The sequence below is a fragment of the Mus caroli genome, chromosome 1 (genome assembly GCF_900094665.2).
Source record: "Mus caroli chromosome 1, CAROLI_EIJ_v1.1, whole genome shotgun sequence".
In the NCBI taxonomy this organism is placed as follows: domain Eukaryota; kingdom Metazoa; phylum Chordata; class Mammalia; order Rodentia; family Muridae; genus Mus; species Mus caroli.
This window is the reverse complement of record NC_034570.1, coordinates 180737232-180760436: the sequence shown is the minus strand read 5'-3', so window position 1 is coordinate 180760436 and position 23205 is coordinate 180737232. Positions and strand designations below refer to the sequence as shown.

The 23205-nt window shown below is 44.1% G+C and overlaps 2 protein-coding genes across 10 annotated transcripts in view; one reads left to right on the top strand and one right to left on the bottom strand.

Annotated features, from left to right (window-relative positions):
• Vash2 (vasohibin 2) overlaps positions 1-3895 on the top strand; it is a 28445-nt gene extending 24550 nt beyond the window's left edge. For 4 of the 5 annotated variants that reach the window (XM_021171134.2, XM_021171144.2, XM_021171130.2 and 1 more), the window contains one exon: positions 1283-2396. In XM_021171134.2, coding sequence (XP_021026793.1) covers positions 1283-1355 — 73 coding nt within the window. In that variant the 3' untranslated portion in view covers positions 1356-2396. Of the gene's footprint in view, positions 1-1282 lie in introns of all 5 variants that reach the window. The other variant, XM_021171149.1, reaches the window with a different exon arrangement.
• A 744-nt stretch (positions 3896-4639) lies between these two features.
• Positions 4640-22894, bottom strand: Angel2 (angel homolog 2). 5 transcript variants are annotated; one of them, XM_029478755.1, is made up of 10 exons: positions 18141-18229; positions 17339-17384; positions 16338-16586; positions 14268-14524; positions 12804-12873; positions 10657-11078; positions 9705-9831; positions 9085-9142; positions 7648-7811; positions 4640-6666 (listed from the first exon to the last, which is right to left on the bottom strand). In XM_029478755.1, exons 3-10 carry the CDS (start codon positions 16342-16344, stop codon positions 6515-6517), a joined length of 1257 nt encoding a protein of 418 aa, XP_029334615.1. In that variant the 5' UTR covers positions 16345-16586; positions 17339-17384; positions 18141-18229; the 3' UTR covers positions 4640-6514. The 5 variants fall into 5 exon arrangements, with proteins under 5 accessions (XP_029334615.1, XP_021021566.1, XP_029334609.1 ...); XM_021165907.2 differs by lacking the exons at positions 16338-16586; positions 17339-17384 and adding an exon at positions 22472-22528 and having other exon boundaries at positions 18141-18466; XM_029478749.1 differs by lacking the exons at positions 16338-16586; positions 17339-17384 and adding an exon at positions 21823-22381 and having other exon boundaries at positions 18141-18466.
• Between the last annotated feature and the right edge of the window lie 311 nt (positions 22895-23205).

The following is a 23205-nucleotide window of genomic DNA, read 5'->3' as shown; positions in this document are numbered from 1 at the left end:
GGGAGCTGGGGAGAGCTCAGTGGCCCAGTGCTTGCCTACCACAGGAGAGTAAAGTGTTTTAGGGTGGTCAAGCCCTTCTTTGAGAGGCAGGTTGCTGAGCTACGAGGTCTGCTGTTCTGCAGTTGAGAGAGCTGGACTACTTTCCTGTCAAGAGGAAACAATTCGCTAGAGAGAAATCTTTCAAAGGTTTAAGAACTTTCTTATACCTGAATTTTCACTTTTTAGCACTTAAGATAGTGTCATTGGATGTCATTTAAAGACATCTTTGATGCTCTTGTGAAGATGACAGAACTGAAGTAGAACTCACCAGCATCCTAAATCCCACTTACAGTCTCGCTCAGGTTGACCCACGCTGATAAGGGGTTCATCAGATATTGGAAGCTGTCAGAAGGCTTACGCAGTGTCTTCCTGGAAAGCTGCCAGTGCCTTAACTGGTGCCCTACAGTGCTTAGGCAGCTTGCTGGCACATGCTTTAGGAGTTTCTTAGCAAAGATGCTTTGCTCTGGGTAGTTTTATGCTGGGGCGTGTGGTTTCGGTGATTTCTGAAAGGCACACCTCCATTTTTATTTTTTATTTTTTTTGAGGCAGGATTTCTCTACATATCTGTGGCTGTCTTAGAACATACTCTGTAGATAAGGCTGGCCTCAAACTCAGAGCTCAATCTGCTTCTGCCTCCCGAGTGCTGGGATTAAGGCGCGTGCCATCACAGTGGGCAACACACCTTGATTTTACACATTCAAGCCTACAGTGTGAACTGAATGCCCACCAAAACCTAGTCTCGTGACCCCTGGGCTCACTGTTGCCAAAAGAATTTGGCCTAGTCCTGTATTATATGTAACTTGTTAAGACCTGAGAGGTACTGGGTTTCAAAAATTGTAGCCCTGAACTTAGTGCTATGCACCTGTAATATCTGAACATGGGAGACTCAGGCTGGAGGACGCAAAGTTCAAGGCTACCCTGGGAAACAGTGAAACCCTGTCTCAAAAAAGCAAGGGCCTGCTTAATTTTGCTGTTTTCAAGGTTTTTTTGTTTTAGTTTTACAACGTTAATGTGATTAAGTTCAGGCTTAAAGACTCATTCAATACCGGAGATGCTTTTAAATTTCTTCACTGAAAGCCTGTCCTTAAAACCTGTCAAGGTAGATGGAGACTCGGGAGCCGAGAGTGCGGGTGCGGGGAGCTGGCAAATCCTGGGAGGCTTAGCTAACCACACTGCAGCCCCTTGAAGAGCTTCATTCCTCTAGGTTGGTCCCTCTCTATCATCCTTCTGCCTTTACCCTTAGGCCTGCTCTGACCGAGAAGAAGGTGGCTGACCTCAGCACTCTGAACGAAGTGGGCTATCAGATCCGGATCTAGCCGAGCCAGGCTGGCAAGGCTTCTATGGTGCTCTTCTCTGCACTTTACCCAGCAGCTTCAGGAGGAACTGCAACTTGTGGAGTTTTGATTTTGAAGGATTTACCTGGAGATAGAATCTGAGTGGGTTTTGAGAACTCACTGGGCAGCAGGCATGCCTGGGCTGAAGTGATGGGCAAAGCCCTGGGTTGACTGACTCCCTCACTCAGGATCTCAAGAACAATGCTGACTGCAGTTTTCTACTTTTCCCCATTTGCTGACTCTTCCGCTTGCTTTAGACATTATGCCTCAGCTCTAGAAACCATTTATGGAGTTCCTCCCACTTTTTGGTACAGCAGGCAACTCAGCCAGTATTACTGTCTCCTCAGCAATAACAAGCAAAGATGGGTGGGTTTTTTTTAAGCAGTTGATATTACCTCAACATTTTGGCATCAGATATGCAATCTTAATGAGTTTTTTATATTCTATTTGTATTGTTTCCTATAGGGATCTCGATGGTTTGGAGGGGTTTTTTTGGTTTTTTTCTGGTTCACACGTGAGATGAGATTTAAGTTGTTATATGCAAATGCTTTAGAAGCACTCAGATTCTGGCAATAAGGGAACCCGCTTTGGGATGTTGGAGTCACTTTTCTTAAAGCATCTGCGGACAGGTTTCCTTCTAACAAGCACGCTGAGGAGCTCGAGTCCATGCAGCTGCTGACATTTGAGCCGTTTCTGAGGCAAGCAAAAGGCACAAGAGATCATCTGCTCCCCAAAATCACAGCAGTGCTGAGACATCCCAGACAGGAGGGCAGACGTCTGGTCAGCCTTGGTTCCTAGTGGCTCCTTGTTGTTAATGTGTTCTGCTGTCTCACATGAAGACAAACATGATGGTGGACTGTTTCCCAGGAGCTTGTCTTTAGGTACCACATCACGGCATCAGGAGGTGCTGGGGGAAACAGGACCTCACGCATCGAGCCCGTCGTGAAGGGAAAGTTCCAGCACCGTGTCATGCCGCCGTGTCACCCAGGCCCTGAAGCACAGCCAGCCTGCCTGTGGCGACTCTAGCGCAGCTTCTGCTTGCAGACCATGGAGGAGGATGCACAGCTTCAAGTCATTTATCTTAGTGCAGTCACCATGCCACCTCAGGAGAACAGAGGACCAGCTCCAGCTGGTTGCTAGCCCTGAGAGCTCAGCATGCTACCCTCTGGCTGTGACTGCGGCAGAGCTCTAAGTCAACTGTCTGCTTATGGAGTCTTTGCCAGGAAACCTAGGGCCATAAGAAGGACAAAACCTCACTCCACCCTTAAGCCAGTATTATTAATGAAAAGTTATTTTCTTGGAAAAGCTTAGTGTCCTTTAGAGGTCAGGACCAGGAAACTAAAACAGAGTGTAAGCTTCAAATTCTGAACTCAATGGCTTTCTTCAAGAATCCTGTTACAGGAGTTCAAAGTGAGTTATGGGGCCTCCACATGTCCTCACGAGCTGCTACCTGTTGTCAGCCTCAGGGCAGTGTGCATTTAAATGTTCCAAGGAGCAATCTGTTCGACGAAGCCACTGGGCAAAGTGCCTGCAACTGCCTGTGTTCAAGGACAGCTCCCAGGAACAGAGCGCCAAACAGCGGGACAACCTTGTTGTGTGGCAAGGGAAAGAATAGCAGCCGGCTGTGACACTCTGTCCTTGTAATCTCTTCCACAACTACTTTCTGATTTTTAGGTTCATAATTTTCAAGGCAAGGTTAGTCACAGAAACATTTAAAAATGTTTGTCTTTGTCACTCAATTTTACTACCTGTAGTTAAACTAACTTCCAAAAAACCAGAAGGAAGCCCCGAAACACCTACATTCTAATGCAATAGTTTATTGGAATAAAAAGGCGGCAAAAATGAACGCAGCACGTCTGACCTCTCAGACTGACCTTTCAGCCTGGCTGTGATGAAGATGAAAACTGACTTGACAGGAACAAGTTTATCCTATGCACCATGACAGGATGCCCTGAGCTGAATGACAAGTTTCAAGCTGCCTGCTGTTGGTTGTGAGAGGTGGCCTGGGTGTTTTCTGCACACGTGGGAGCTGTGAGCACACCCCTTTCCTTGAGTCAGCTATTTCATGGGTGTCCTCAGCAGACATGGGTAAGCAAAGGGAAGCCTTTGCAGCCCTCCAGCTTACTATACAAGGCTTTCCTAGGCTAGACTTTTATGTACAACCTTGTACAGTTTTTTTGACATATACTTCAGATTCTTGTTTATTCTCTTAGACTTTGATCTGGCCAATACATTTTTAAAAAATATTTCTGAAGAACCGTAATTGTTTTAGTGGGTATTTTTCTAAGTATGTGAAGACTTGGTGGTATTCTACAGAACACCACAAGTGCATGCTTCAGGTTCGACGACGACGACTCTCATCATGTGTCCACACACAGCATGGAACTGTAATAAAACCGTTCTGGAAACTGAAGGACTTCACGATGTTTGTTTTGTTGCTGTTTGTCCCACTCAACATATTGACTACTGTGTTTCCTCTTCCAGACTTTGTTAAATATTACTCTTATTTTCGTGTACATCAATCACTTGCCTCTTAGCCTCATTCTGATAATGACTGAAAGGTAATGAAAGAGCTGAGGGAGGTGACAGGCCAGCGTCTGCAGCTCAGCACACTTACCACAAAGCCCAACAAATGTGGAACTATAGTAATGTATTACAGCTTACAGGTACACAGGACTCTCTGCCTTATAACTTTTTTTTTTTAAAACAAAAGATTAAAACCTAGCAGATGCTCAATCCTGAAAGACACGATTTCAAGCGCCTATTGTCCTGATGGCAAAAAGGCGTGGTAAAAACTAGGCGTGATATCCACACACTTCCCTTTGCACTTACAACCTGGCCAGCATGAGGCTGGGGAGATGGCTCAGTTAGAGATCCTGAGTGGGAGCCCCAGGACCCATGTGAAAGGCCAAGTATCCACACGAAGTCTCACATGAGGAAGGCAGGCAGGACAATCTCTGAGTCTTGCTGGCCTGCCAGCTTACCCTACTTTGGCATGTTCTAGGCCAGTGAGAGAACCTGTCTTAAAAATGAAAGGTGAATGGCTCCAGAGGGCTCACCTCTGGCTTCCAGACACACATATGCAAGCGCACGTGCACACACACACACACACACACACACACACACACACACACACACACCAGGCACAAGGTAGTTCACACTTTAACCTGTGAAGGATCTGACGTATGCAGTCAGATCAAACTGTGTTTGGCAGGTAAACTCAAGGCCCAGAGGAGTTGCCAGCTTCTCCTTCTCCGTCCACAACAGTAGAGAAAATAGGTCATTTTTATTGGAGTTTTAAAAGCTTGTGAAAAGTGTTGTGTGGCCATAGATTAACAATAAGCTATCAGCAATTTATAAGTTAACTGTATCCAAGTGCTATACATGAAATAGGCCTAAATTCACATTATATTCATCAGGATATAAAAACTTTACAAAGGTTTTTATGAATGTTAGTTTGCCTACAATGATGTCTATACAAATTCCCTCACCACATCCTCCATATTAAAAAGAGACAATTACCACTGTAATTCGATAACGATTATGTCTCCAATCAGGACCCTTAGCACCCCAGAGAGCATCAAACTATGGGCCATCTCAGCACTGTATTAATACTCTACATGGAATCAAACTATGGACCATCTCAGCACTGTATTAATACTCTACATGGAAAGCAGGGTCGGCTTGCTTGGTGCTCACTGGGCACTTCTTAGCCTGCACACCTCTGAGGCAGTAGTCTACTACACATAAAACAACTGGAATAAATGAGTTAAAAATTTAAATTGCAAAGATCTATTGTCTAATATAAAACATTCTATTAATAAAACTCACTGTAGAGAACATTTATTACTGCACAGTAATGACTTAGTAAAAATGTCTGTAATCTGAGTCTACTATTTTAAAAAGCAGAGAAATTTCTACTTACATTTAGAATTTTACTATTGGACACTTGTACAGGGCAAGCTACTGGCTGGTCAGGCTGCTGTGAGGCTGCAGAGAACAGTGTAAGCGCCATGGCACCCTGCTGTACCACGGTACCAAACTCAACTGTACAGCCAACAGTCAGTGAGGTTCCCACGACGACTCCTGCATGCTGGAGGCAAATGGTAAACAGCTGCAGAGCTCACGCTTCCTTCCAAAGAGCACTTCTCTAATACATTTATACAAAACTGGCTCAAGGAAACGTCACTCCTGACCCAAGGGCCTTCCACCATCGATAAACAGAAAGGCAAGTACAGGAGACAGAGGTACAACCTGGAGTCTGCCGCCTTTTGCTGGTCTTTGAGACCCAGGGCCTTGTGTGTAGTCCTAGTCAGCCTGGGACTCAGTGATCCTCCTGCCTCTGTCTCCCAGATGCTGGGATTAAGGGTGTTTGTGGTTGCACCTGGCCCATCTGCTTTCCTTATGGCAACCTTTGTCTAGGCAGGAGTGGACATAAAGGACTTGGCCTTTTTTTTTTTGTCTTAAGATAGGGTTTCATGTAGCCCAAGCTGCCCTCACACTTGCTGTGTTGCTAAAGCTGGCTTTACACAGCTACCTGCCGCCATCTGCCAAATGCTAATAAGATTAAAGGTGTGCACTACCATATCTCCCTAGGAGCTTTGCTCATATGAGAGTGATCTATACTTCTCAACTATTTCCACTACAAAATGTAGGCACACCCCACACAGCTCAGGGCGGCAGTGACATGGGCCAATGTTCTCTACAGCACACACACTGTCAAGCCTCTCCAGAAGCTTGGACCTGTGGAGGAGTGACCCAGTGATTTCTAAGAACACGCACAGGCTTCTCCCAATGAAATTGGGTCTCCAGAAAAGGCAGCATGCTGAGCTTTGCAGGTCTGGGCAGGACCACCGGATGAACTAAAAAGCACTGACTTCCTATCTTCAGGGCCAAGATGAACTACATTTTAAAAATGCTGTCAACTTTAACAGGACTTAGAAGTCATTTACCATAAAGTTCTTTAGACATCAGTTGTCAGGAAAATATTTCATTTAAAAAAAAGTTGTAAATTTGTTTCTTCCAATCTGTTTCAAGCATATAACAGAAATTCAGAACCCCACATCACAAAAAATGAACAGCATGCAAATACTTAAAATTTTTACATTCTTTGAAAAGAATACAGACAGGATGAGCAGCAGTCAGAGCTCAAGCCTGAACTTGGCCAGCAAAGGCAGGTGATCTGAGGAGTTGTGCTCATTGGGAAGGCCATTCACAGTCCACAAGTCTTGTTCTGTTAGAAGTGACAGTCTAGCTAGAAGTTTCAAGCCACCAACCAAAGCAACTTCAGCTCCTAAAGAAGCACACATTTAGTCAAACTGTCATTAAACAAATTAAACAAAACACTGAAACAGAACCCGAAGCCCACCGGAAAACTAATATGAAAGGTTTTAGAGTATAGTTTTATAAAGTTGTTACTAATAATCCTTAAACAGTAGCTTCATGTTATTTATGCTAGATACCTTTTCTATTTCAACGAATACAGTTTACACAATGTAACATAAAATTGTTAATAATCTGAGACTGACAAGCAGCCCACTCTGATGCACAGAGCGAAGCCTGGCAGGGGCTGCAGGGTAAGATGGCGTGGTTTGAGCCCAGTCATTTTCCACCCAAGTGAAATGTGACATGCTTTAGGGAGACTGGAGCTGCTGATCCGTAGCGTACTCCTGCCACCTAGTGAACTCTGTAGGCAACTTCCAGACCTTACTGTCTAAACAGAGGGCAGGGAACACTGGGTAGTTGGTTTAGTGAAACAACCTGATACTACAGATTCCACATATTAGGTTTCCAGTATCTCAATGCTTCCTGTTTTAAACCCTCAGTTGGCTTATACAACCTGATTTCTTGAGCTGTAACAAGGAATGTATTGCCCATTTCTGTTTCTGAGAGCAGCCCCAGGGTCAGCACGCCCAGTGTCTGCTGTGGGCAGCATGCTCTGATCTGCTGGAAGCCATCCTAGAACTGTGGTTTTTCACCATCTTACTCAGTGGCTGCCATGGGGAGGCAGGATGTATGATGAAGAGAGGATGGCGGCCTAGGACTTATATTCCAACTGGCACTGAAGGGCCAACTGAGGCTGCAGTTCTGTGGGAGTTTGTGCTGGGGCTCATTACTGCCTTGTTCTCTGTAGGCTGTTAAGCTCTGTGCAGTCAGTCACATTCATCCAGCCAGCCAGTTCATCCATCAACCCCTACAGCTAGCCCTCTGCCTTGCTGCTGCACTCAGCCCAGGCCCTGTGTGTTCTAGCATCGTGTTTTCACACACACTTTACCTGGACCCTGAGCAGTGTTCTCCTCCTTTGCAGTGTAGAAAATATAATCAACAGTTATGGCACTTTGGGAATGGCAGGTGGTCACCTCTGGAACTCCAGTGTCAGGAACATAATGGGAATAGACAGATGACAAGCTGAAACCGTGCTGTAGGTGCGAGGACACTCTAAAGCCAAAGGAAAAGATTTCATAGAAAAATTACCTTTTACTCCATTCTCAAAGACTAGGATCCTTTGGATTTTCTCTTTCAGACAAGGTCTTACGTTACATTATAGCCCAGGTGGCCTGGAACTTACTCTATAGCTTAGGATGGCCTCGAATCTGTGGCGATTCTTGTCTCAGTTGCCTGAGTACTGGTGTAAGTGTAAGCCACTATGCCTGGGTTTTTTGAAAGTTTATATAGATCACGCTAACCTCGATATCATTACATAGCCCAGGCTGTCCCCCTTTTCATGATACTTCTGCCTCAACGACCACAATGTTATGATCACACCCAGCTAGAGGAGTTTCACTGAAATAAACCATATTCCAAGTGAGAGCTCCTTTACTGATGCAGTGACTGTAAACAAATGACTTCTAAAGCCCATGGGGTAAAAAGTACCACTATGCTAAATCAGATCTTAAGATTGTACCTGTGAGAGCCCCCATTTACATAATGAGCCACAGCGTGCACTTCTTGGTTGTGTTTCTTGTTTTTCGAGACACGGTTTCTCTGTGTAGCCCTGGCTGTCCTGGGACTCACTCTGTAGACCAGGCTGGCCTCGAACTTGGGAGATCTACCTGCCTCAGCCTCCTCAGTGCTGGGATTAAAGGGGTGTGCCCCGGCTGCCTGACTTTGGTTGTGTTTTGAAGGATGCTCTCAGTGGTCAGTGTGTGCAGGGCTACTCGGGACCATCTGGATCTTTGCTGGTCAAGAAGCCACAAGCCTGTTGTGCCTGTGCTGCCTCTTAGCACAGCTCCAGAGTGGCTCACACTCACCACTGCAGACACATGGCATGTTACTGACAAAGGGCTAAAGATTTCTTTCTACTATGTCATGAATTTTAAGACCCATTTATGCTATAAAGGAAAATTCTATACACCATTGTAGGTGCTGAGGGACAAACAAAAATTTGGTCCTTTGGACTCGGGAGATGGCTCAGCAGTTAAGAGCACTGGATGCTCTTCCAAAGGACTGAGGTTCAATTCTCAGCACCACATGGCAGCTCACAACTGGTTCCAGGGGATTCGATATCCTCTCCTAGACACATATACATGCAAACTACCAATGCACATGACATAACACTAAATTAAAAAAAAATATGGCCCTTGATTTTTGTAAGCTAAGTCAATAAGCACAGGTAACCCCTTCCTCTGTCTAAGGACTTAAATTTATAGCGTTACTCAATATACAAGGTGGTGCATGTCCATAATCTCACATGTGGGAAGCTGGAACTCACTTGTCAGCTGACACTGGGACCTCCGCTTTCTCCTGCTGTGCTTGAGTCACATCACTGTCTGAAAGAGCAAAGGGAGTCGTATCAATCCAATGTGCATAGAGTTCTGTTCTAGTTTGCCAGAGCATAGCTTTCTCTCAAATCCTTCCGACTCATGTCTGGTTTAGAAGTCGGGTTAAATGTTTGATCCTGTATCTATATCTTGATGGTCTACAGAATCAGGGGGAAGTGCAACATGCAAGTCACTCATGCACAGATAACGTGGGAACTTTTTCTTTTTTTTCAAGATTTATTTTATGTATGTGAGTACACCGTTGCTGTCTTCAGACACACACCAGAAGAGGGCATTGATCCCATTGCAGAAGGTTGTGTGGGTGCTGGGAACTGAGTTCGGGGCCTGTGAGCCATCTCTCAAGTCCCAAAAATTTAACTCTTAAAAAGGAAATTGGGAGCATATCAAAAAAAACAAAAAACAAAAAACAAAAAAACAGGACGAGCAGAAGCTACTTCCATCTGTGCACTGAGCACTCAATGCCAGAGATGCTAAAAGTGTGACATTTTAGCTTTATGACTTCAAAGGGAAGACCATACCCAGCAGACTGCCAAAATGTCCCCACACTCACCTGTCTTTTCTACTTTGGGAACCTGCTGTGCCTCATAAACACAGTTCTGAGAGATGCCTAGGTTTGGGGGCCAAATTGGAATAGATAAAATTCTTTGTCCCCGTGAAGACTGTTCCTGGCCAGATACCTGCACAGAATTTCAACAGGCATCTTAAGTGAACAGACTTTAACTGTTTATGTACTAAAATGTTTATGTTTTACATGGAGGTAATCAGAAACGACAAGCAGGCCCTTCAGTCCCGTGCCGACAGTTCAGAACGCACGCGTCATTACATGGAGATGCAGGCTTTCCACGCGTGTTTCCTTATGTGGCCATCTACATGTCTACTGCTCCCCACTAGTGCTTTCTAACTCTTCATGCTGTCTGTAATACAGTTTCTGTTGTGTCAGATGCTGGGCTCTAAAATCAAATTTAAAACTGTCACTGAAAATTCTGTTGGTGGAGGACTCTTTTGGTTAAACATCCTGAAAACCAAATGATCTAAAACAGGCAGATGAAGCATGAAGATGTCATTCAGAGCCTGAGAAACAAAACTCTAAGCTGACGAACAAAAGCATTTAGCACTGCACGAGGAGAACTCAGTACTATGTAAAGGATAACTTATATAACGAATATTAAATTACTGTACTGTCCCCGTCCAGCATTTGGAACTCCTCCTACCCCGTGTGAAGGGGGCCTTCAAGTAACCCTTGTCTTCAAACTTCTCTTTCTACCCGCTAATTCCTTTAGACAGAAAGCTTTCGTAAATGAAAAGACAAAATCAAACCAAGTGAATAAGGCCACTTGCTCATAGTTGTGGGGATCGTCATCTGTTAAGTGTGGCGAGGTATGAGATGCCTGGTGTTTTCAGTCTCGCGATGGCCATCTTCACTCTATTGATGAGCATCCCTTCATCCTGACAGGCAGAGCTGCTGAAGCTGGCTTCCTAACACAGATGAAACAGGCACTTACCTTTCCAATTGCAAGACCTTCATAATTTAATTTTCCTTCCTTTATGAAACTATAGAGTGGAGAACCAGGAACAGAATTAAAGTCACCACACATGACAATAGGACAGGAGCTGCCATCTTTGCGATGGGTCACATTGGCAATCTCAGCTAGCAGCATTGCCAGCTGGGTCAGCTTAATGTCACCGCGCCGTGGATTATACAGCAGATGTGTGTTAGCTATGCAGATGGATGGAGAGGCAGCACGTGGCATCTTGGGCTGCAGGAGTAAAACTAATCCAATGTTGTCTCTGTCCAACAGAGGAATATCACGGCGGCAGAACTCCACTGGGTTCACAGATAAGAGCGAGAACTTGGAATGTTTGAAGCAGATGGCACAGCCGTCGGGCTTCCTTCCTGTTTTCATCTTATATTCACAGTGATAACCTACGAGGGATGAATTTTCAAAGAGAGACTATGTCAAATGCATTGCTCTTGAGATTTTAAAGCAATGCTTGACAGAGCATATTCTGTAAGACAGGATGCTAGGACATGCAAAAACCAAGGTTTAGGCTAGCGTGGGGCCTAAAAGTGTTTCCACTTCAGCACTGAAGAAAATAAACTCTGAGAAGTCTCTCTCTCTCTTTTGGCAGTGGTCGAGGTGCTTCGGATCATAGATCTACATTCCCAGCCCAAGGGTCTTCTGAGTCAGGGACTCACTGTGGTTCTCAGGCCATCCCTGCACTTGTCACATGGTTCCAAGTGGCCTTGAACTGCTGATAATAATGCTCCTGCCTCCCAAGTACTGGGACCACAGTGAGGCTCGGCTCACCACACACCTCCTAATGTCAGCAGGGAGCAGTCTTACACACTTGGGATGCAAGCATTTGTTAGGTGAATTAGAAGTTTGAACCAACCTGGGTCACACAGCAAGACCTGGTCTCAAAAAACAGTATGCCTAGGTTTCTTTAGAGCCGGTTTATCCCTCCAACTCAGTCACACAGACAGCAAGGCCTCTCAGTAACTACTCTGGTCTTTGTGTCCGTCTGCTCCCCACCTCACTCTCTGTGCTCACTGCATGAATCCATGTCACCATCGGAGCCTTTCCCCTGCTGGCTGCTGACGAGAATGCTCAAGATATGGTTCCACTTTCACCTCCCCCCAAATCCTTGTCCAAACTTCACCTTGTCCACTCATTTTGCTGAAAACCTAAATCTTCCCGGTCTGCTTTCTTTGCCCGCCGTTCACTTACACACATCCCACTAGGGAGGCGGCCAACTGTGGAGACCAAAGCTGTTCTCACTTCTAGAACAGTGTAAAGATCAGGCAGGCACTCAGAAGGCACCGGATAAATGAATGAATGCCATGCGGGCACATGCTTCATGCTTGGAGATGAGATGATTCTTAAAACTGCTTCATCCAACAAGCCATAGGCCTCCTGCTGAGGAGGCAGGTGGCTCAGTCCCTCTTCTGCAGCACAGAGCCACAGTGGTATAGTGGCTGAATGGCCCCTGGAGACCTTTCTCTTTTAAGATCTGCATGGAATTTCTAGCAGAAATGCTGCAAGGCTTGACTGACACTTTGAAATAGTATCACATTTTCAAAATTAAGAATTATCCCAAAGATGCTGGAGATGGCTCAGCAGTTAAGAGCACTGGCTACTCCTGAAGATGACCTGTGTTTAGTTCTAGTACCTACATTGTGGCTCATAAATGCCTGTTAACTATAATGCCACAAATCTCCCTTTTCTGGTCTCCTCAGGCTTAAGAATCACACATGGTGCACAGACATACAAGCAGACAAAACACTCACACCTCTAGAATAATAAATAAAAAGTAACAGTCGTCCCCTGGCCTGGAGAGAAGGCGCAGTGGGTAAGAGCACTTGTTGCTCTTGCAGAGACCCAGCTTCAGCTCCTAACACCCACATGGCCACTCACAACCATCTGTAACTCCAGTTTCAGGACGGACATCTGACTCTTTCTGATCCCCAAGGGCATCAAAAATGCAGGCAAACTGTTACACATGAAAATGAATCTTAAAGGTTTTTTTTTTTTTAAAACTAAGTTATCCCCAAATGTATCATACATTCTTGTTTTGTTTAAAAACGTATGTTTAAAGAACAATTCTGCAAGAATAAATCTGGTTAAAGTAAACAAAGGTTACATTGTACCCAGTGATTCCAGACTTGGCCTGATTTCTGTCCCATAATGATCTTCTTGAACTTCCTGCAGACAAAGCACCTTGAAGAAAATAGTGGCATGAATTAAAACAGATGCAAATATGAATTCTATTTAACTCTGATACAGTAGACATCAAGGTTGTATATATACTTTTTCTTATTTTTAGAATTAATGCTATTTACTTTTATTTTTTGGTTTTTTAAGACGGGTTTTTCTGTGTAGCCTTAGGCATTCTGGAACTGCAGTCCTTGAACTCAAGAGATCCACAAGCCTCTGCCTCCTAAGTGCTAGGACTAAAGGTGTGTTCCACCTCCACCCAGCTTGCCTGCCTGCTTGTCTTTTTCTTTGTATATTTTGAAAAAAATTACTGCTCTCAAATATTCTACATCACAAGAAATATGTTTCTAAATATCTTATAATACACCTCAAAACCATGGCCCACACTCATATGGAATAGCATCTTACACTCAAAATGGTCAGGTTCTTGACATAACTTTTTGTATTTTTTACATGTGAAGCTATTTTTCATGAATTTCCATGTTCATCATTACTAAATTTTTGGGTTCTTTTTAAAACAAACCAAAAACAGAATGCCACTACATAACCCAGAACAGCTTTGAACTAAGAGTGGTCCTTCTGCCTCAGCCAAGTGTTAGATTATAGACATAACATCATACTTGGCTCAGGATTCTTTTCTTTAATTTTTTTTTTTTGCAATTTTATTTTATGTTTACAAATGCTTTGCCTGAATTTCTGTGCACCATGTTCCTGCAGTGACCATAGAAGGATGTCAGATCCCATGGAACAAGAGTTACAGATGGTTGTGGGCTGCCATATAGTTGCTGAGAATTGAACCCAAGTCCTCTAGAAGAGTAGTCAGTGCTCTGAACCACTGAGGTATCTACCTAGCCCTATGCATTCTTTCCAAAGAGGTTGGTTTCATCTCAGCATCCCCAGCTTCCCCCTGCCCCCCCAAAACCCCACTGTTTCTTTAGTTGGGCATGGTGGCACATGCCTGCAATCTCAGCACCTCATAGGTAGAGACAGAAAAACCAGGAGTTCAAGGTCATTCTAGATAAATTTGAGGCCAATGTGAGGTATCAGAGATCCTGACTCAAAACAAACAAACAAACAAACAAACAAAAAACTAATTGGTATTCTTTTAATGTTATCATCTTCTTGTGTAGACATTTTTTTTGCACAAATTACTGAAATTTCAAGCCCAATATTTTTATTTAAAATGCTTCCAGTCTGAGTCTGAATACTTTAAAACTTTCAGCTATTTGAAAGGTTGGGTGATTATTTCTATCAGTCACCAACAGCAAGAAAGCCATACCTAGCTAACAACGGCTCCTTCCCCGAGCATGAAGTAAATAAAACACTGCTCGTGACTGCACACTCATCGACCACATTTTCCTTGGATGAAAAGCTCTAATACTGCTTTACACACTTACATCTGCATCAAAATGTTTGATTTCTTTCAAAATATTGGGGAACCGAAAACTCCAGTGTAACACTGGACGTCGGCAGTGTCTGTAGAGGTGAGAGTTATCCTCCAGTAAATCCTGCGAGAGGATGTTATAAGACATCACTGAGAAGTCAAACTTATCTTCACGGTCCTCACATGTGGAGTCAACATTTCTGTCTTCTAGGTCCTTTGTATTCTCTTTATTATGGCTACATAAATACTCCCAGTTCCTTTTTATTGTTCCTGTTAAAATATATTAGACAAAATATAACAATCAATCAAATGAGACCAGATACTTTCCTGTACACAAATACTTTCTTACTTTAAAGAAAATGCCCACAGCTACGGAGTAAAATGTTTCCCTAGGAGATAGCTACTTGACACTGACTAGTTGCAAGCTGTCATCAGGCGGGCTGACAAGGTAGCAAATCCATACAGTGACTGAGGGCTACCGAATCTTTCTGAAAGCTAAAAACCTAAGACTCTGTGTGGCTGCCTTTTCTCACTGGTCCCTGGTTAAGACTTCCATCAGTCATGCTTAGCTTTCTTTAATGCAAGGAGAGAGAGAGAGACTCTGCCTGAGTTGGCGGCCGGAGATGACTTCCCACCACATTTCATTCCCTACTAAGATCGTCAGTTATCTTAGTTTCTGGTTTACACATGGATGGAGGGTGGCAGAAATGATAATATGTGGGAACAGTGATTAGTGTCTAAATGTTACAAGGGGGAAGTGCAGACAGAATGACAAAATCCACTGTTACAGATGACAGGTTACAGGATGAGCCTTGTTATGTAATGTAATGTAATGTAGGTACACCAAACAACGGTTAGCGTGACTTTACAGAATGCTCCAGACAAACAGCAGAGGCTGCTGACTGAGCCTTGCATACAACCCCCAGGAATGCACCACAGATCATACTATGTAAAGACATACAATTCTTTGAAGAAGCAGTAAAAGTGGATAGAAAAAGATGAGATTCTGTAATTAAATATACCCCTCCACTGAGAAATTATCATCTTCTGAGGGTGTATGTGTGTGTGTATATGTATGTATGTATGTGTATATATGTTGAAATGGTACACTTAAATGCAGTGAAAAGGAAATATGCTACCATTTAAAAATAGTCTTCTACATTCATACTCATAATCAAAATATACAGCTGCCAATAAAGCATATTATGGTAATTAGTTACGCCAGATTACTTTCCTCAGTATCTAAGCATCTCCCTGCTACATGCAGGGGAGAGACATTTGATCAGACAGAAAGAAGATAATTGGTATAATCTGTGAGGCTGGAGGGGGTGAAGGAGCTGATGGTGTGAAGGTGCTAAGGGAAGGACAAGATCAAAAGGTGGGAGGAAATGAAATCAAAGAAAAGAAAAGTCTTCTGACAACTGCAGAATCTGTCCTGAGCGGCCCTATGCTCAGGTGAAATACGTTAGCGCTTTCCTCTCCTGCACTGAGAACATCAGGAATCTTCCTCCAAGGCTTATGATGAGACTAACAGTACTAGCTCCACAGAGCTCCACGGACAGAACCCCATTCACCAACTGGGGTGTCCCATAACAGTCAGTCATATACTGTGGTCTTAGTATATAAGCCAGATGGAAGGGCTCCATCGGGTCATATGCAAGCTTTCACCCACTGCAGCACTATCGTGTCACTGCTACAGTGACATAAAAAGTGAAGGTCAAGAACACTCAGCACAGCTCCGCAGACGATACGTGCCCAAAGTGGCATGTAAATACGTGAGATTATTATTCCTCCTTGAATAACCAGGACCAATGGGTTACCTGGCTAGTATATATGGTGGCTTTCAAATCTGTACAGTGTGTGGAGCCCTTTTGGCATTGCTTTTCATGTCACAAGGACACCAAATCTCTTCTGAGGGGAAACACACAGGCTATCACGACCACAGTTGTTTCTACTGAACAGGCGCGAGTGTGTTCACAGGCTAGGATCCACGGAGGACAATCTCAAAACCACTGACACAGTGAACAGTTTCTGGCCATCACATGCTTTACAACATAAATTCACACTGCAAAATCTTATATACCTTCCATGTCAGGAGGAACAAGGTGATCACAGCAGACAAGAGAGATGAGTCAAAGAAAGTGAGCAATAGGCCTGAGCAGGTATTGGGGTGCCTAATTAAAGAGTCATAGTGTGTCATACAAATCCTTCAAATACCACTTTACAGTGACAGGCAAATTAGTAATGCTGTTCTCTTGACTGGAAAGTATTAGTGAAATATCGGAAGTCACATATGTGGCTTAACGAAGAGCCTTTTCCTTATTCTCAACACCTAGGAAGAATGGACAGACAGACAGTCAGGTAGCAATCAGAAATTGTCAGTATGTAGCTGTAATTCCCTATCATTTCTGGGAAAACTTCTGAGTAGCCACTATGAAGCCAGTAGTATGTTAGGCATGTATACATATCTTGCTTTATCTATCAGATACTCAAAGCAGGTGTTATTACACTAGAAATCCAAGGAACATAGGTTCAGTGATGTCTCCAAACTCATGCCACAGTGGCAGAGTGCACATAAGGACAGGGAGTACTTCCTAAACTTCACAATGCTTATGTGGCCTGTCAAAATTCTATCTGAGAGCACAGAATTACCAAAAGGCTGGCGAGAGAGGAAGGTGAGCTGGCCCAATCAACAGCAGACACATCATCAGAAACAACTGGGTCCTTCTGAGGACCCAGATTTCAGTGTCTCATGGGATTCTCATCTGCATATGTTATAGTCACACACTGTACACAGATGTCCATGGCTACGGTCTTAGATCCTATTTACATGTGTGTGTTAATTCAAACTAGCACCTTGTAACTGCAGCGATGAATAATGTTTGCCTTGGGACCCAGGCAAATCTTCCAGAGAACTTTCTGGCAGCAAAGAACAAGGAGCCTGAACACTGAGGCCTGAGGAGCTCACACTCAGTTCTTCCAGCGCTGCCTCAGCTCCCTACACACCAACTGCCACGCAGCCCCTCTAAAGCATTCTCATGAACACTGGAGTAGGTAAGGACGGCAGTCCCTAGTCTTACCTACCTCATTATACACTGGGATTACAGTAGGGTAGGAGTACAAGAGTTGTCTACAAGTAAAAACAGCATAAGAAAAGTTGACAGAATCAATATCATTTTTTAAAGTTCCACAAAGTCGGCTAAGATCTGGCTCCCTTTCTAAAAGGTATCCACTCTGACTCTCTCAAGAGTCTATCCAGGACTGCAACTCTAGGACGGGGTGTGTAGCTCAGTACCAGAACAAGCACAAGGTGCTGGCTTCAATCTCTATCATTGAGATAAGAAGAAAAATATATATTTAGGATATTTATAGATGTTAATTTGGGAAATACAGATTTAACAAGCTAAAATCTTATCCTGTAATATTTTATTTATGATTGTTTCTAATAAAAGAATCCTTTTATATTTTTAAAATTACTATTGAAATGAGAACACAAAATTAACATATTTTTTACATCAGTAACTCCACTGCCAATCTCTAGGTCATCAAAAAAATGCCATAAAAACTATCCTTAAGCTGTGTGTTACCTACTTCTGTTTTCTACAGTCTTAATCGGAGTCACTTTCTAATTTTATAGTCAGATAGTCTACTTATAGAAGTACTTACATAGACTATATAAGTCTTTTTACTTATAGTGCTTTCTACTCTGATAGAAAGACATGATTAGTTGAAAATAAAGATAGCATCCCTAGCACAGAGCAAGTACTGGCTAAGACTAAGCACCTACACCTCTAACACATGGAGAACGGCTTGAGGGTTAGAAAGGATGGCTTCAGTATGGCCCATCATCTATGTCTATTCCCTACAAGATAAACATCTCCTTTACCTTGATGTTTTCTTCGTTTAGATGAGGGCTCATCTCTGTCAGAGGTCATGACGTGACGAGAGAGATGGATCAAGGATGCGTTGCTCAGGTGGTCAGGTCTCCAATTATAGTACTGAAACTGCATTCCAGACTCAAACAGAAAAGGTGGTCTACAGTTCAATGAGAAATGCCTGCTACTGAAGTATGGGTAAGGCGCACGGGAGTAATGTCCTGGCCACCTCAAACAACTGGAAATGTGTCTGCGCCAGCAATATTTCTGTAGATCCTCCCACGGCGTGGTCCAGTCTTGACCCAAACTCTTTAGAGGATAGGGAAACATGGAGTATCTAAAAGAAAAATAAGACACTCCTTGAGGTGCCACTATTTGTTCAGCTATAGTACACAAAATCAAAATCTAATTTCTCTAGGTGAGATGTCATCTCATGCTTAACTTAACTTCTAACTCTGGGAAGGATGAAGGGAAAAGCACCCATCTTTAACCATCAGCATCAATGTTATCCCCTAAACAGTAGTGGATAGTACTCTAAATCCTCAATGAGAAAATACCAGTTAGGCTGCCAAGAAAGATACCACATATCCTGCTCCCAAAGTCAGTCCACAATCCAACCGAAAGGTTAGCCCACTAACACACTAGTATGCAGAATAGATTTCTAGCACTAAAAGTTCAACAAAAATAAAACCTAGAACAAACAAACAAACAGTTAAATAGCAGGACGCAGGTAAAAAGTCTGTATCCTTGCAACTAGAGTTTAGAGTAAATACACACTTTGGAATAGTATTTTTATAACAAAGTTAAATTCTTCCTAAACACTGGCAAAGCTAAACACAAAAACCTCTCAACAGGTTTTGGCTTTACAAAGCTACTTCCCTCACTAACCAAAGCTTTTCTGTTCTTTCCTCTTTCTAAGCATAGAGCCTCCTGGGGGAAACTAGAAAGCATAAGGATTATTTATAAAACTCTACCTAGACTCCAAGCTGACACCACTGCATCAATTCAACTCAGCACCAAGATTGTGACTTTGTGTACTTGCAGCTGCGTGCACTCTGTAGGTGCAGCCCTGAGGGCCACACCAGGAATCTACTGGTCTTGATCTTACATTTGGAGACAAGACTCTGTCTGAACTTGGGAGCTCCAACACTCGAATCTGTCAGGAGCCACAATGGGACAAGCGAATAACTAGCAGCTGATCACCCTGAAATGGCCTGCTTCAGATTATCACATAATCTGCGCCCCTATTAAGCAAAGCAGTAAGGGACTCATTTTAGGAAAGACTCCTGCTATTGATGTGTTTTCCTGTTATGACTAAGCATGCATAGCAGTCACTAAGTAGAAGCACTCTTTTGGAGCAGATCTCTGCAGACCCACGAAGACGGACTGCCTTGTAGTGATACTCTACAGATAAATAGATGACTTCTTAAGTTTTAATGATCATTACAAGAGGTTGTAAAACAATTAACCAAAGGTCATAGAAAGGGAACTAACAATTTATTATAGGTGCTGGGACAGAAGATAAAATATTGACTGGGTTTATCTATACAAAACTTGACTAGTAACTTAGTTATGGTTTTGAACCTTCAGTGAACCTGTGGAGCTGAGACAGAAGATAGATGTTTAGCCAGGTAATTACTCCTGATGGATATGCATGTAAACATTCTCTGTTGAAAACTTGTATTTCAATTTATGATTTGATTTTTTTGTGTGAACTTGGATGAACTTTGTAACACGTGGTCATGTATTCTGAGAGATGTTTAAGTGCTGAGGACAAAGAGAAGAGTGAGAACTGAATTGAGAAGAACTGAGCTGAGGAGTTTTAAGACAACACATTTTAGACAGAACTGAACTCAAGAAGAACTTAGAAGTATGGGCACAGCATTGGGAAAAAGGCATTGAGAGTAAGAGCATTGCTGTGCCTTCAGAGCAGGAGGAGAGAACAAGCTTAGAAGGAGAATGCAGAGTGGAATAACTTAGAAACTATAGGTAACATAAAACACTAAGAGAGCAATGAGTAGAATGCAGAGGGAAAGAGTAAAAAGAAGACGCTGCAGAAATCAGAAGGAGCAGGCAGGCTTCTCCTTACTGTGGAACAGAACGGGTTCCCATGGTAAGGACAAGGCAGGCTTAGTCTTATTAAAAGGAACAAAGCTTTTCCTTACAAATATGGGTTTAATTCATTTAACATTAAAAGGGTAGATGCTTTTTCTTTCTCTATGCAATAAAGATTGGTACTCACTTTTCATTTAGAATGAGTGAGTTCTTTCTGCTCCAGTGCCTGGTCTTTTGCTTCAAAATCATATTTAAGTATGGATGTGTAAGTATGTAATTGTGAGAATGCATGCAAGCTGAGCCCAACCGGGTTTGAATGGAAATTGTATAAATGAGCATACATGAATCTGTGTATGAACTTATGTGAGATTATGCATGTCTGCTTATATAAAAGTTGTTCTTTCTGTGAGTGTTACTCTCTTCTCCTGGTTCAACAGAAGTTCATTGCTCCAAACTTCCCCCTAGCCCCACAACAAGAGGCGTCTGGATCAGAGGGAAAAGGTCCTAGCAATTAATTGTTTACTCTATCTTCTGCTGTTTAGGATGAGGTGCTAAGTGCCAGAGACTGCAGTTTCTGACCTCAGAGGATCACAGAAGGCAGGTCGGTTACAGTGGACTTAGATAAGTAAACTTTTTATTATACAGCAACCCTAAATATACCAAGTCTTCCCCTCTGCCGACGCTCTTCCCCCTCCACTGCCTCAAGAACCACCAAGAAGAACTGCACGCAGGGGCTGGTCTTTGGCAGAATTGCCTAGTGCAGGTCAGCTCTGGGATGCCCTCTCCCTGCCTCCCCGGCACGAGGACACCTTCCCCACCTTTCCATGGGTGCTGGGGATTCCAACCCAGGTCCTTGGCCTTGTACAGCAAGCACTTAGCCAACTGAGCCATGGCCCCAGCTCCCCAAACTTGTATTTAACAGACATGCTACTCTAAAGTTCTCAAAAAGCACCGAGTCCTTACTGCATTATCTGGCAAAGTGTTAGGGTTCCGAGGACTCTATTTCTGGGGTTTGTGTCTCAACATCTACTATCACTAAGTTTTGCTTAAGTTGTATTAAGATTCTGTTATGTTGAATTTCTTTATTATGCTGTTTTTCATTAGAAAAGATAACCTATATTGTATACTTTAAACATAAGTACTCTCAAACTATTCTCTAAATCAACCCAACTGTAAATCTGTAAGGGCACAACATGGGCACTGTATCTTGCAATTGACCCCGAATGTCATTCAAAGGGATTTCAGCACTTGGATCTTGTCTTGGTTTGGTTTTAAATTAAAAATTTTTGAGGTGGCCCATGAGTTTGATCCCAGCACTCAGGAGGCAGATGGATCTGAGTTGAAGGCCAGCCTGGTCTACAGAATGAATCCCAGGACAGCCAGAGATACAAAGAAAAACCCTCCTCTAAAAAACAAACAAACAAAAAACCAATGCAAAAACCAAGTCCAAGACCATCAGCACAGGTTGGTGGTGTCTCTAATTCTCCTGCCTCCACCTCCCCAGTGCTACAACTGTTTACTTTCTGTCTTGAAATGTTTCTATACTGCAACCTGCACAGTGACACTTATTCTTTGGATTGGCAGTTATTTATACCACATCTTTTTCTTGTAAGATAGTGAGCTTTTGAGGGTTCGAACCTCAGTTTTCTCTGTAAGCCAAGTCTCCACCGAAGGGCCAAGCTCACAAGCTGGTACTCAGAAAATGCCATAGCACAGGAACCAGGAATGAAGTGGGCAGATCCCAACGGCTTATGTAACGACAGTGTGCTATTTCCCACGCGTGGTACAATATAGTTTCAAAGGTTATACAAACCATTGGAATCTTAATATCTAAGTCCTCAAAGTTTATAGGAGAAAAACATAATCCGTACATCCAATCTAAGATTCGGTGGATACTACTTGGGGTGACATTATTAGAGGCTGCATGTACTGTGGCGCTTTAAAATTTCAAGTGAGTTATTTTTTTTTTACTTTTGGAGGCGGAGTGTCACGCTCGCTGCCTAATCCAGGCCAGCCTCAAATTCATGGTTATCCTCCCGCCTCAGCCTCTGGGGTGTGGAAAGTGCAGGCGTGAGCCATCACGCCCGGCTCTCAATGAGTGGATTTAAAGAAAAAAATACCCAAGACGGGGCAAGAACGAGTGGCGGTGAAAGTTGGCCTCCGCGTGACCGACGCTGCCCAGCCACCCCGAGACGCGCAGCCTCCCTCCGGGCGGGACCCCGTGGAGGCCGCGCGAGGCCCGCAGGATCACGGAGGCCGCGGCCGCCGCCGCCCGCCCGCGCGTTACCTCTCCCCCGGCGCCGCCGGGCGCGTCCCCGCCGCGGACCCTCTTCCTCCGCCTTCCCCTCGCGCCCCGCCGCCCCGCCCCGGCCCGCCCCGCCCGCCCCTCCACGTCCCTCCCCCCGTCCATCCGGCCGGCCGGCCGGCCGCTCGCCACTGACCGGCCTCGCCCCGCCACACAGCGGCCGTAGCCCCTCCTCACACAGCGCCACGTCTCCATCTTGGCTCTCTTTGAGCGCCCAACGCCCGGGCCCGCGGCTGCGCCTCAGCTTCGGCCGCTCGCCGGGTCCTACCGGATCCCCATCACTCGGCTCCGGGCTGGCCGCTAGGCATGCTGGGAGGAGCGTCTCGCCGCAGGCCCGGTGGCCATCTTGCCTTCTGGGGCAGTTCCTATAAGCAGTGCGAGTCTGGGCATGCGCAGAGCGTGCGCGGACAGCCATTTCCGGGTAGGGCGGAGCTCCTGGCCGAAGGCTAGCGCTTGACAGCTTTGTTAAGACTTAGGAGGAGGAGCTGCGTGAGCCCTAAAGTGTATTTACGTGGTTGGGTAGATACAAAAGGTAGATTTCCACGTTGAGGAAATATTATTCTGTGGGTTCCCGTAGAACTTTATAATTGATTTTGTACAAATCTCAGAGAACCCACTTTTACACTAACTAGTGCGTTGATGATCCGTGTCTGTCAGATCGAGCGTAGCTTTCTTGGAAAACATAAATGGAGAAGGGACAGCGAGAATAGCGAGGC

What these genes read in the sequence shown, in the direction of transcription:
- Angel2 (XM_029478749.1), bottom strand. Translation starts at nt 21,893, where the DNA reads ATGGCATTTTCTGAGTACCAGCTTGTGAGCTTGGCCCTTCGGTGGAGA. An exon ending in GGCTTACAGAGAAAACTGAG is followed by an intron (nt 18,467 to 21,822) that starts GTTCGAACCCTC and finishes TTTTTCTTTTAG; the next exon opens with ATACTCCATGTTTCCCTATC. An exon ending in GCCAAGTCTGGAATCACTGG is followed by an intron (nt 11,079 to 12,803) that starts GTACAATGTAAC and finishes CATCCCTCGTAG; the next exon opens with GTTATCACTGTGAATATAAG.